The sequence below is a fragment of the Daphnia pulex genome, chromosome 3, assembly GCF_021134715.1.
Source record: "Daphnia pulex isolate KAP4 chromosome 3, ASM2113471v1".
Taxonomy (NCBI): domain Eukaryota; kingdom Metazoa; phylum Arthropoda; class Branchiopoda; order Diplostraca; family Daphniidae; genus Daphnia; species Daphnia pulex.
The window spans coordinates 1179926-1192917 of record NC_060019.1 but is presented as its reverse complement, the minus strand read 5'-3'; the positions used below and the strand labels follow the sequence as shown (position 1 = coordinate 1192917).

General features: G+C 38.2%; 1 protein-coding gene, 2 long non-coding RNA genes and 1 pseudogene across 12 annotated transcripts; 1 reads left to right on the top strand and 3 right to left on the bottom strand.

Annotated features, from left to right (window-relative positions):
* Positions 1-784: 784 nt before the first annotated feature.
* On the top strand, positions 785-5627 carry LOC124190926. 3 transcript variants are annotated; one of them, XR_006873181.1, is made up of 9 exons: positions 827-869; positions 946-1209; positions 1276-1501; positions 3015-3212; positions 3302-3795; positions 3957-4151; positions 4326-4409; positions 4645-4777; positions 5135-5627. It is a non-coding gene; the product is annotated as an uncharacterized LOC124190926 (long non-coding RNA). The 3 variants fall into 3 exon arrangements; XR_006873180.1 differs by lacking the exon at positions 946-1209 and having other exon boundaries at positions 785-869; XR_006873179.1 differs by lacking the exons at positions 827-869; positions 946-1209 and having other exon boundaries at positions 1398-1501; positions 4645-4844.
* LOC124190924 (ferritin, heavy subunit-like) lies at positions 857-1733 on the bottom strand. The gene is made up of 3 exons (XM_046583807.1): positions 1548-1733; positions 1255-1479; positions 857-1169 (listed from the first exon to the last, which is right to left on the bottom strand). Exons 1-3 carry the CDS (start codon positions 1647-1649, stop codon positions 981-983), a joined length of 516 nt encoding a protein of 171 aa, XP_046439763.1. The 5' UTR covers positions 1650-1733; the 3' UTR covers positions 857-980.
* Positions 5628-6108: 481 nt separating the features above from the next.
* Positions 6109-8781, bottom strand: LOC124190921. 8 transcript variants are annotated; one of them, XR_006873170.1, is made up of 8 exons: positions 8681-8781; positions 8539-8622; positions 8262-8454; positions 7861-8199; positions 6756-6858; positions 6546-6692; positions 6347-6481; positions 6109-6271 (listed from the first exon to the last, which is right to left on the bottom strand). It is a non-coding gene; the product is annotated as an uncharacterized LOC124190921 (long non-coding RNA). The 8 variants fall into 8 exon arrangements; XR_006873168.1 differs by having other exon boundaries at positions 6113-6271; positions 6347-6519; positions 6619-6692; XR_006873169.1 differs by having other exon boundaries at positions 6113-6271; positions 6347-6519; positions 6619-6692; positions 8272-8454.
* Positions 8782-8905: 124 nt separating this feature from the next.
* LOC124189828 lies at positions 8906-12582 on the bottom strand (annotated as a pseudogene).
* Between the last annotated feature and the right edge of the window lie 410 nt (positions 12583-12992).

The window sequence follows — 12992 nt, the reverse complement described above, 5'->3', positions numbered from 1 at the left end:
GCTGAGCTTATTTGTTCTAATGTCCTCCCTTAGTATCCAGCTTAGTCATGAAACTCAACTGTCAAAAGTTATTAATTTATCATTTTTTTCCTTCCAAGTTGCTGGAAACTGACAGCGATACCAGTTCAATGGTTATGGCCAATGGTTGTTTCCATTTGTAGTTTTCATATTTTAGAAAAAGTGACTTTAAACTTTAAATGCTCTAGGTAAAAAATAACTTTACAGCTCTCATTTTTTGCTGTATTGACCTGTAAGGCACTGTATTCCTATCCGAGTAGCTGTAACATCACTAAATAATTCAATTGATGTAAGAGCAAGGAAAGAAAGAAATAGCACGAAAGTCTGACTTGTGTGTTTATAGGTATTTCCGTATTTGGGGAAGGGCAACTTGCCGCTGTATTGGTAAATAATCCAGACAGTTTTTATTTCAATAGGCAAAGTGTAGTATATCCAGGTATTAAAGTACAGTATCGTCATCCGTGGAAGTATAGATGTTGTTCATTGTTTTTCCAAAAAGCTGCCGTTTGCCGAACGAATTGGTGCACTCCAACATTTGTCCTTATACCCATGACTGTTAAGTAGGGCTCCCATTTCCTCCCGTTTCCTGCCAGTAAAAAATGAAAATGTTGCCATTATTTATTCAGTTTCATAAAATTTTCTCTCTCGATTTCTAGACGTTTGATTACTCGATAACCATCGATGGAGTGTTGGATCATCCCATGAAAGATTTCTCCGCTCACCAATAATCCGAGCATCATCTTTATTCGAACAGTTGGACAGAAATGGATAATCTTTTTAACCCCTCCTCTTTGCGGATTATTCTTGTTTACAGCAAAAGGAGGAAGATAAGAACGTCTCGCCTTTGATGGGTATTTTGCTCTTGTTTATTTTCATGTTAAAACAAAACAACCTAAATATTTTGATCTCCCCCTTCGGTTTTCCCAGTCATTAGTCCGTATAAGTTCCTATTAGTATTCGAATTAAGAGCGCAGTTCCTTGTCGAAGATGAACAAGCCAACGCCACCCCCACCCAGTCGGATCAAATTGGTCTGATGCTTGGCCAGCTTGTTGATAGTCTCCACCTGATCCTTGAGAAAGTGGTCATCCAGAAAGTCGCACAGATGAGGATCGCTGTGCTTGCTACCCATGGCGTGCAAATCCAGCAGCGACTTTAATACGAAAATCAGTTCACAACCGCCGATAATTTTAGTTTAATAAGACGCATGAATGTTTAAAATTTACACACATTTATACCTGATTGACTTTCTTTTCCAGATTGAGTGCAAACTCGATGGCAGCCAAAGGGGAGGCCCATTCCTGCTCGGCGGGAGAAGCCACCCCAGTGAAAACTACTCGTCCTCCTCGACGATTCTGGTACTTGATGAGCTTCCGAACATGGCCACTTTCTTCTTCAGCTGACTCTTGAAAGTATTTAGAGTAGCCGATCATGGCTACGTCATCGCGATCGTAAAAGGCGCTCTAAATTCAAACGTTGTAAAAGGTAATCATTTACAATTCGCTTTAATAGGAAGTTGTTTTAAACTCACCAGGGCCAAGTATTGATAGTAAAGACTCTGCTCGATGTTGATCTGTTTGTTGACGAGAGCTTCGGTCTCTCCGTGATAGTTTTGACGACATTTACTGGCCATTTTTTCAAATTTTTCAAGTGACAGAATGAAGTTTTTAATCTGTTTGTTCACTCACTGGCAATGCAAAACAGATTGGAACCAGAAGAAAATAGCATCGCTTATATAGGAATTTTAAATATTGTTGTCATGGAGCCGTTGGCATCACATCATTGCTTATAGATGAAAGTACCGCAATGTCCCACTTATTCGTCGTCATGGAGGCCCTTGAAATTCGGAGGAAAACAAAACAGCATTGGGGAGGATAAATGTAGATCAATAGGAACAGTGGTAGATATAATTAGATGACAGTGACGCCTTCAGCATTTCAAATGAGAACAGCTCGTGAATCCAGTGACCCGACAAGATCCTGACAAAGTCGTCAGTGTTTCTGTTTACATGTTTGTCGCCCTATGAAATCGGAACAAATGGGATGACGAGATAAAATTAGATATTAGACAACTTATCGCATTCGCATCAGTACAAATGAATTGTACTTCTGGTTCTCCTTAGTACTCGTTTATGTACATCTGTTTCATTTTAAATTTCAGAATGGATTGAATGCCGTTGTATTTTATGAAGATTTTCTTCTAGCAAAAAATATTTCACAGCGTAATTTTTATTTCGGTGCGTCAAAAAGTTATTTAGTAGCTTTTTTAAATAGTGTGATCGATGTTTAGACGTACGTTGTATCTATACAGTGCGTGTGTGTTTGAAATCATTTTCACATCGTCCATTCCATCCTGGAACCGTGGAACACCCAAATGGTCCTCTCATCAGGTCCTGATCCGAATCCAATTTCAGTCAATGTGAATCCCCGAGTTTGGGAGCATGATACGTCTAATCATACGTCGATTGGCTCACAGCCTGATGGCCCACCAATTATGAAAATTTTGCTGCCGATGCTGGATAGAGTTGTTATGTTTTTGTGGAACTGTGTTTTGACTTTTCTCAGTTTTTTCGCTGAATCGCAGATTGACTCGCAGGCCTTTTCACACCAGCAGTAAATTTGGTTGTAGAAAATCAGAAGCTTAGGATGGACCCAATCCTTGTAGGACGCTATTGCTGATTTCACTAACATTACTATCATACCTACTAACAGCAGTAGTAAGATGATTCCCAGACTTAAACATGTATACCAAACAACTATGCCGAAATAATTGCTGAAATCCATTTTTGAATTTGTTTAATTCTTCCAACCTAAGTAAAAAGAAATTTCAAAATTAAACTTCAAAAGAACGTATCGTGTAAATCTGTGGCTCCGCTTACCTGTCAAGGCGTTGATGGCTACTTAGGGTCGAATAAAGCTTGGCGATGATGCCTTTATAACCAATAGAAATCAGGTGATGATAATTATTCTAATGATATTTCTCTTCTTTTTTTTTGAAGGGAAAACCCTGTGACAGTAGATCCGGGAAGAGGAGCTCCTTCGCTTGCCTTATTACTTCATGGGACAATCCTTTGAAGATTTTGTGCAGTCCCTATCCTACTCCAGCCGCGTGACTGTATTCGCCATTTTATTTTTCCAACTGACTGGCAGTGCTTTCCCCCGAGAGAACACATGTCTGTCCTACCTCATAATAAAAGGTGATTCTTTAATTACTTTGCATTTTATCTTCCTTGCAACTATTGAGTTACAGTTCAATATTGTTTTCTGTACGTTGTTAATTTTGCAGGTTTTCAGGTGAGAGTCCTTATTTGACTTCCTGGACATGTCTTGTCGCTTAAAATGGACGGAGTTTCTCCTATCAGCACCGCTTCCGCCGCTGGATCACTTGGCGCTCGAAATTTGTGTGACAGTTGGGAAATGGACGTTTGAAAGTTCCCGCCAGGATTATAATCAAAAGATTATGATGGGTTATGAAATGGATCATCTCGTCAAACAACCTCCGCCTCCAACCATGGCGTAACCTAAGCCCAGTCTAATCCCATAATCCTCCGACGCCACATTTTGAAAGAGATTGATAATCCATTTGCGGATGTGGCGGCAGGAAGTGTTTGACAGGATTTCTTCAGCTACTCCAACCAATGGAAAGAAAGTCACTTTCACGAAACTAAAACGGTCGGAAAAAAGTGAAACCCAAACATCCACACCCACACCCACACAACAACTACTGCTACTACTACTACTCCGTTTCTGTCATCTGGACATCTCGCTACTTCCCAAAAGGTTAGATTTCTGTGTGTGTCTGTGAGTTTTAATTAAGTTGTAGTTTTACTAAAGTGCTTAAGTATAGTTCTTTATCTCTCAATAATGGCTAGTTATAGTAATTTCATTATTCTATCGTCTAGTGTTTGGTACAATATTCAAATATTTTCAATTATTTTCAGATTACTATCCAGTGGGTCCCGCTTTCTTTTTTTTTTCTTTTTTGTTTCGTCCGACTCTTTTTTAGCAGACTAAAAGACAAGTTTCATCGCCATCTATGATTCACATTTACAGCTACTGATATGGAACAATATGTCTTCGTTACGTAAGACCGCCGCCTTTTTTTTGTAGCACTGATTGTGATTGTTGATTGAAAGGTATCGTTAGTTAATCCGTACGCCGTATTTTCCTTCTGTACAGTTTTCTTCATAAAAATGTTATTTCCTTTATGGATTGTTAGATGTGACTGGATCTTAATTATTTGTGTGTGAATTTAGTTGTTTGTGTTTGTGTGGTAACCTAGCCTATTAATTTCTACTTGGAAATTTCAGCTGATTATGTGGCCTACATTTTGCCAAGATGTCGTCTCTTTTTCCTGTACGTACCGGCTGTACGTTTTGTAAGAAACACTTCAGGTATATATGTTCAACTTTCTAACTGTGAGACTTAGTTGGTGACTATGTCTTAACTTTCCTGTTGTAGAACTTAATAACCTCGGAAAAGCTTGCTAGTTGTAGGATCCTTAGCAACATTTATTCTGAAGGATTGTGTAGTTAACTTTAACTTCTGTCACTTTTTGTTTTTGTCATTTGAGACGCTGTGTCCTTGATAGTAATTGAGTTTTTTTTTTTTTTTTTTTTTTATAAACAGTCTGGTAAAGTCTGAGCTTCGTCATTGCTGCCCAATGTTAACATGGATTTGATGCAGCCAGCTGGTAAAGGGTGTCCCTCTTCTACCTGTACTGCTGTGTGTTTCATCAAATGAAGAAACATGAACAACTGAAGTAAATATTTCAATCAACTTTCTAATAGTCTGACTGATTCAAAAAGCTTGCTGACTGACACTGAGAGGTTTCATACTTTACCTATACTTGTGTCATCTTTGTTATTATTGCATGAGAATTTACTGCTTGATAGTAATTGATTTTTTAAAACCAGGATTAACCTTCAGTTAAAATCTTAGCTTCTCTTTCTTCTTTGTTGTTGCAAATCACACATTTTATTTTTGTTTCAACAAAAGCTATCATAGATATTGTTTTCAGAATATTTGTTTTACTAAAACCACATAGCGTCATTGATTTGTCTTTTCAGACAGCATTTCCATTGATGGTGAAGATTAAATCATTTAATTTTGGTTACAGGTTATCGTGTATGATCGCGTAGTTGGTGTCCGCTGTGGTACGTTGTTGCAGCCTATGCTGGTGATAGATCTTTCTGCATCAAGTTCCATCGGCCGTGCTGGTGTCGTGTTACCGAAGTTGCATTATTACTTTATTAAATTGGCATTGTATCAATGTAGTGCTTTAATATGTTAAGAAGAAACAAAAAAAAAATATGGGGATGTGTTTATGTCAAACAAATAATAAACATGTTTTTGGGGTTGGGAAAGTAAAGTGGTGGATATTGGAGGGGGGAGGGAGGATATTTCAAGTTTGGATAAAAATCCCGTTAATTTATAACCCTACTAATGTATCCCTACCAATTAATCTCCAAACCCCAAAAATATATACCTTCCAATCCTTCAAACCCCGTAAATATACACCTACCAACCCCTAAATCTATACCCTTAACTCTATAAACCAATGTTAAACCTTAACCATGTAATATCTGTAATAAATATAAAAAAATACACTAGATGAACTAAATTTTATTTTCCTTTTAAAATGTTCAAAAAATTCAATAGACAGAGCGTCCGGTTCAAGACGGTTTACTACTGCACGAGTTTAAACGCAACCCGCCACCACCGCTGCGGCAATGAGACAAAAAGCGGTGGTTAAGTTTTGCGGAAATCTACATCGTCTTTGTAACTTGACTGACGGAGATTTTCACAAAAAATAAACCATGGCTATTTGTTTCATTGGGTAGTGGATGCATTGTTTTAACCCGCACATGCTGTTATAGGAAATGTCTACGGCCCCCAGAGATATTTATCTGGACCGAGAAGAAGAGAGAAGTACGAGGCAAGTTTTTCCGGGGAGATGTAGTCATACTAGGCTTCCGGGTTAGACTCATGACCCTCCAAAAGTTTTCATCGGATCATGCGCCTTCCAAGTCCCCGTTCGACCAGAGCCCTCCCCTCCTCCTGGTTTCACAGCGGGTGAGTGACCACCGGCGGGCGTTGGTTAGTGGTTAGTTAGGGAAACGGGGCCACAGAAAAGAAGGGAGCCCAGATATGCACTTGTCATTTATCTAACAACTACACAATCCATCAGTCTTGAATTGCAGCATTCTCTCGTCAGTTTACAACAGTTGATGTCATTAGTAGTGAAAGAGTTACCCTGTAAAAGCAGAATGAACATTTATTTGGATGACAATAAAATTCAAATAAGGTTGAAGCGACAGAAAAGTAATACCTCAAATCAATAGGACCTGTGTAAGGAAGTAAACAGGGAGATTGAAGGGTAGCAGCCAACGGGTTAGCAAACAAGGAACCTTGTTGACTGTATGGCCCTTGTCCATTTTCTTAAAAATATGACTTCTCATCAAATCTGTCATACCAATGTGTTAGAAACCTGATATGAAGAACCTGTAAATAAAATAGCAATAAGTCACCTTGTTTATAGTTTGTGTTATCAATGTGCTTGACGTCTATGATCTAGAAATAATTAAACAGTTAGTAGTGTACACTCAAAATCGGGGCATGGCTGGGATTGGCGATCTAGCAAGTCCAATACAAACAGCAGACCATTATGATGAATCCTAATAAAAGATGAGAAGAATATATGTTTCAGCTGTATTAATAAAGCTAGTAATGGTTGTTACCTGTTTCATTTTGATGGCACATTCAGTAGAATACAATGATTTTGAACAAATAAATGGTTGAACGACAGCAGTGAGCTGCACGACTCTTTCAACACGTTTTCTCCTGTAAGTTGATGAGATACATTAAGTTTATACAACATATAAACGGAATAGAACACATCACCGACAATTTACAGATGAAATCACTCGAATTTACCAGTAAATACATTGGTAATTTTCGAAGAAAAGATATTAGCTTAACTTTTGACAGCAAACCGCCATGAGCCCAAATAAACTGACACAAACAATTAAAACGCCATCTATTAGACACACATAAAGACTCATTATTTAAAGGATTGGACTTGAGATAGTGAGATACTCACAAAAATAGTGAGATACTCACAAAACTTGAAAATCGCATTTTTGTTTGCTAAAACCTAGCATTCAATCTTGAGATTAGCACAGAGAACAAAGCTCACTTGCTAGTTTTATGCAAATTTCCCGGAAGTATACCGGAAGTAAGCGATAGCGCCTTAACCATTGAGCTGTCATCAAAATAAACTAAATATTCGTGATCTACATTAAATTTGGGGTCGATTAGGTGTGATTTAGACGAAATCCAAAATTTGGTCAAAATCGAGAATTTTCCTGAACAATAGTTCAGGAAAATTCGCGAAACCGGAAGTACGCGTACGTACAAAAGAAAACATGAACTTTACCACAAATTTGACGAAGATCACGAATATGTGGTTCTTTTGTGCGTCAGATGAATATTTACTGAACTACTGACAGAAATGAGAAAACCGGAAGTAGAAAAAAAGAAGCAATTATCGAAAATTTAACAAGTGAGCTTTGTTGCTGGAATAGTAATCGTCAGTTATCACTAAATATTTCAACAAAATTACTGCCAATAAATGTTTAAAGAGATGTGCAAAGTAACTGAAACTGACTGTTTTGACAGCTGCAAATTATCAAAAAGCCATCTAGCGTTAGAAAAAAGAAAACGTCCAAGTAAAACTTCGTTTGCGCGTAAGAACTAAGAAGGGCCTGATTTTGGAAACTATTACACAGACAGAGTTTAACGCAACTAGACCTAACCTACGAAAATAAGTCAATTGTTGGGTACCTGGGCATAATCCCGTGGTGAGTGACTTCAGGTGGGTCACGGTGGACGGAAGCGACCATTGAAGTGGTTTAACTCGTCATTGAAGTAGAGAAAAGTTGTGTAGTAGTGGCAAGAGTAGCAGCACGAGTAGCAGCACAACTAGCAGCGAAGCTGGATGAGCGTACGTCACGAAGATGAGGAGGTGGCAGAACGTTGGTGAAAGTCACTCTTCTGTCATGGACAAAGGCTAGCATTGGCTCAAGGATCTCCGTGCAAGGGCCACACAATTTCAATGAAGAAACTGCGTTGTGGATTGACACCTGCGGCCGACTCGTGATCTCCGGGAAGTAACAAATAATGCTGTAAAAAAACGAGTTGGAAATTAAAAGGAAGCTAAAAAAAAATAAGTACATCAAGTATACATTTTTTTACCATCAATGGATCTTGAAAAACTGCTTAGCTAGACAACATTTGCAAACTGATCCCTTTGTTGTTGTTGGTAACTGTGGTCCGTTGATCCATTTCATAGGAAGGAGTTGCAGTATAATTTAAATTTCTTCCCAGTTTCCCTCGCACAAAATCCATTCCTAAAGAATATGACCTGTCCACGGAAACCTAAATCATAGCAAATAATGATGATGATTAAATGGAAAGGGTTAAGAATACTACTTCAAACCATAGGGTATAAATTAAACCTACGTGTTCAGCATCAAACGGCGTTTGAACAAATTACTATAAGATACGAATTGTACACTAGACGATGAACTGATGGTCTGAATCCACCTTTACATAAAAGCATGGTATTAATGGATGTATACCATTTAAGACTATAAATGTTTACCTTTTTGATGAACTATAGCACTTTACACGTAGTTTTTCACAATGGAGATAAATAAATAACCTTTTCAAGACACACCAATAACATTCAACGTGACTGAAAGCGGCCATTGTTTATGTTGATGAATTATTCCGACAGCATCTGGTGTGAGATTTGGGTACCCTTTTCTTTTAAAATTTTTAAATGAGTTTCACCTTACGTATTGCTAAGAGCTACGAACAAAGAAGAGAAGATTTACGATATTTATTCTGAAATCAAAATATTACAAAAATCTTAAAAATCACCTAAAACTGCAAAGAAACGTGAAAGACAAAAAGCTGAAAAAGAATGCCATATGTCACATTCAAATCAGATTCATCACAGTGATCACACAAGCAGAGGAGTTTTAATAGCGATCCGTTGTGCGAGCACTCGAGTATTATGAATGAACATGGGAATGAAAAAAACATTAAGATCGACCTTGTTCCATAGCTGCAGGCATATCCTAAAAGCATCAAACATAACGTTTGTAAGTAAAAATATATAGTTCTCTGTTTTCGCAAATATCGTGAGTCCAAAGCAGGTCACTAACAGAAATATTTTGCAGATCAATTCATTGTTCTTTTCTTATTAAACTGTACTTAGTATCAATGATAACTCATTTCTTCTTATTTTACATAGAACTTTCTTATTTTACATAGAACAAATGGCCGCAGATAGCTTCGAAAAGTTTGCAGCCAAACACATTTCGTTCCTCAATACTTAACACACACCAACGGAATGCTTCGATAAGAACATAACACATCTGCAAGGGGAGGACAAATGATCTTAAACCTTCTTCAACATTGGTAGATTTACTACGGTCGGAATGTCTATGTCTTCTAAATTGATCGATGATGGACTGTACGGGAAACGCACCGTAAATGCGTGTTCGGTATCCATTAGCAATTTGCTCTGTGACTGCGGGTTGGTTCGTTTTTCCAATTCTTCCTGCACTTTGCGGATAAAAGAAATGCGAATTCGATCTTCCAATTCATCGGCTGGCGCGTACATATTCAGAATCTTGATGATCTGAGCGCTGGTTAATCGGGAACACATGGTGCAAATATGCCTGACGTCATCGTCGGATTCTCTAGCTTTTAAAAAACGTAACAACCATGCGGCTTGGATAATAGGCTGCAGGGTATCTACGATACAAGAACTCATAGTGTCCTGTCCATGAATATCCTGGTCACGCAGCCATTGTTTGAGACGGGAAATTTTGCACAGAATATGAAAGCCTTTCTACCAGTGACACATTTCTTTACGCAGTAGGTCGTTTAATGCGCACGCACAAATGTAATAGAATACCTGACAAATAAGGAGAAAAGTTAAGTATTGAATGAAGAAATGTATGTAACCTACAAATATGCACGAAGGCAATACCTGGCGGAAAGCTTGGGCGATAAGCGTTGGGTCTACAAATGTGCGATCGCTTCTTGTGGAACAACAGGACTTGTGGTATCCCTCGCTGACCCCGATCTGTAATTGCCAGACAGTATAAGATTGGAAACTTTTGGTTTATAAATAATCATCAATTACCTCGCTCGGCCGCTCTCTTCCACTGGTTGCATTTGGCTAGATAGTCCAGAGATGACTTCATGTTCCAACACCGCAGTGACAATAAGCTTTTGAACACGCTCTTCCATAAATTTGATTACCGCCTAATAAATATTGCAATTATTTCATCAGTTCAATTAGTTTCACGATTAAGAAAAAGTCACCTGATAAATCCAAACAGCGATATCACTAAGAACTTGTCGGGTTTCTGACAAATCAAAATTCCTCAAACATTGTTCATTTTGTTTCGGAGTATTTTCCTCTTGGAAGTTCTGTAAAAATCAATTACATGTTAGATGATTTAAATAATTAGATGGCCAACGCTTGCAAATTGAAACATACCTTTTCTCCACTGTACTGCTTTAGACTGTGTAAAAGTCTGCACGTGTTGACTAACCAGACAACTGAAGTGTCCAGATCCTCATTGCGTTTCTTAATGAGTCGACGAATAGCGTTAATAATCAGACTTAAGAAAGATCTGATTTTCTCGTAGCTGTTGATGTAATCTGCGTGTCGGACACACATAAAAATGATGTATGCCGGAAGACCGGGTAACAGACTTGACGCAACGCTTGGTTTAAGTTCTAGAAATTCAAACCGAAAAAATTGTTATAAATTTACTTTGTTCGTCACATCACCAAAAGGACTCACCATAGACGAGATTCCTGGCGATCTGCTTTTCGTCGCCCATGTTAAAATCAAACATCCCAAGGTAATTCGTTTCCTTTTTACGAACAACCAGCAGCGATGATTCGCTTCTTTCGTTCCTGCGACTCGAATAAACTGTTTCATGCACTTCAGGGCTGGCTTCCTAATTTTCGGCAGGTACACCCTCCTGCTTCACCTTCTTCGCCAATTCCATCTGCGATCTGTACTTTTTGAGTTGCTCGGATAGCAAATCATTCTTTTCCTGGAGATCCAAATTGTCAGCCGTGAGTCGAGAAATTTCATGCTGTATGACAGCATCGGTTTGTCCTTGTGGCGTCCGATGTAAGGCCCCAGCACGAAGCTTTGCCTGCTGTTCATTATCCAATCGCAGACGTTCAACTTCTTCTCTTTCAATCTGAATCTTCCGCTGAGACGAGGCTTTCTCTTCCTGTAATTCATTTTCTAGGTGCCGTATGATACGCTTTTGAGATTCAAAAGCCTTCAGGATCTCGTTGTCTTCAGCAAAGGGCTCTCCTCCGTTTAGACGCGATGCGTTCAGTGTAGTTTGCTCACCAATGTCACCTCCAAGAGTCGTGAAAGCCAACAGGGTTCGTATTCCTCTCGTCGTCGATCGAACTCGTCGGACATGGCATCAAATTGGCTCATCAGCATATCCAGACTGCGGGGCAATTGAACCTCATTCTCTGTTGCAGCTTGACGACGAAGATTCTTCAAGTCATCTTTGATCTTGGCGTTTTCCATTTCGAGCTCTTGCAAGCGTATCATGTCCTGAGCTCTCCTGACATCGGCAGTCGGACTTTCGCGCTCCAACTCTTCAACCCTAGTCGCCAATGATGCCTTGTCTTTTTCAACAGTCTTCAACCGCTGTTGCAGCTTGAGGACCAGACCAACATCTTCGCTGTGCAACCGATTAGGAACATGACGAACAGATCCATAGCCACCATCATCTTCAGGATCTGCGATCAATTCACTGGTATTATTGGGCGTACTCATGTTCGAAGCGTTGCGAGAATGACCACGAATAGTTTCACGACTCTTGCTGCTTTTTTCTGGTTCCTCATGAAGGTGTTCAAGTTCTCTTTCAGCGTCTTCCACCTGCTCCTCCTAAATAAGTCATATTTGTTTACAAATTAGAATAGCAGACTTTCGAATATTGTAAAATAAATGTATGTTCATTTTGTTTGGCAAACCAGAAAATAATTCCTAGTAGAATATTTTAAGCTAGTATTTCAATGCTTTAGCTTAGTGAATGATGAATGACGAGGTTTCATCAGTTTCAAAAAATGACCACGACAAAGAAGTTATGTTAGAAATCAGTGAATCTAATCAACTACTAATTATTAAACAATACAAAATGTTTTGATGATTATGATTTGAGCATCGTTCGCTTCTCCAATTAAGTAAAATCCATTTTAGTCTCACATAGGCTTCACAGGCTACACAACATGCTAATGAAAACCTTTTGCTTGCTACTAAACTAGTAAACTCATCTTGGTTCATTTCGTCTACTTACACATACAAAACACAGAATTACTAACAAAAAAAAAGCTTTCTTACCATTTTAAATCTATTAACGATTGAAAGAGTTGAGGGAGACACACCAACAGGACGTAAAAGGCTGAAGAAACAAGAAACAATGTCGCCATTTAAAATAGGCCACGCCTCTTAACGTCACAGCGGAGTCGTTTTCATCTAAAGATAAAAATTTTGAAATACACTTATCGATTAGAATTTTTTTTTAAATTTATTCCTATATTTATCAGCTTTAATTAAATTTATAATGAATTTAGATGACATAATAAAACTGGAAAATTAGAGAAAATTGCGTGCTTCAAAGGATCAAAATCAAAGCACATCGTAAGCATTTTGAAAAAGCCACGCCCATTTACGTCACATCGGAGTCGTTTTTATTTAAAATATAATATCTTTAAAAAACTTATTGATTTGAATTTTGTTGAAATAGATTGGTAAAAATATAAACTTTAATTATATTATGATTTAAAATTATTCAAATCGAAATTAAATTAATAAAACTTGAAAAATGAGAGGAAATTCATTTTGCGAACAA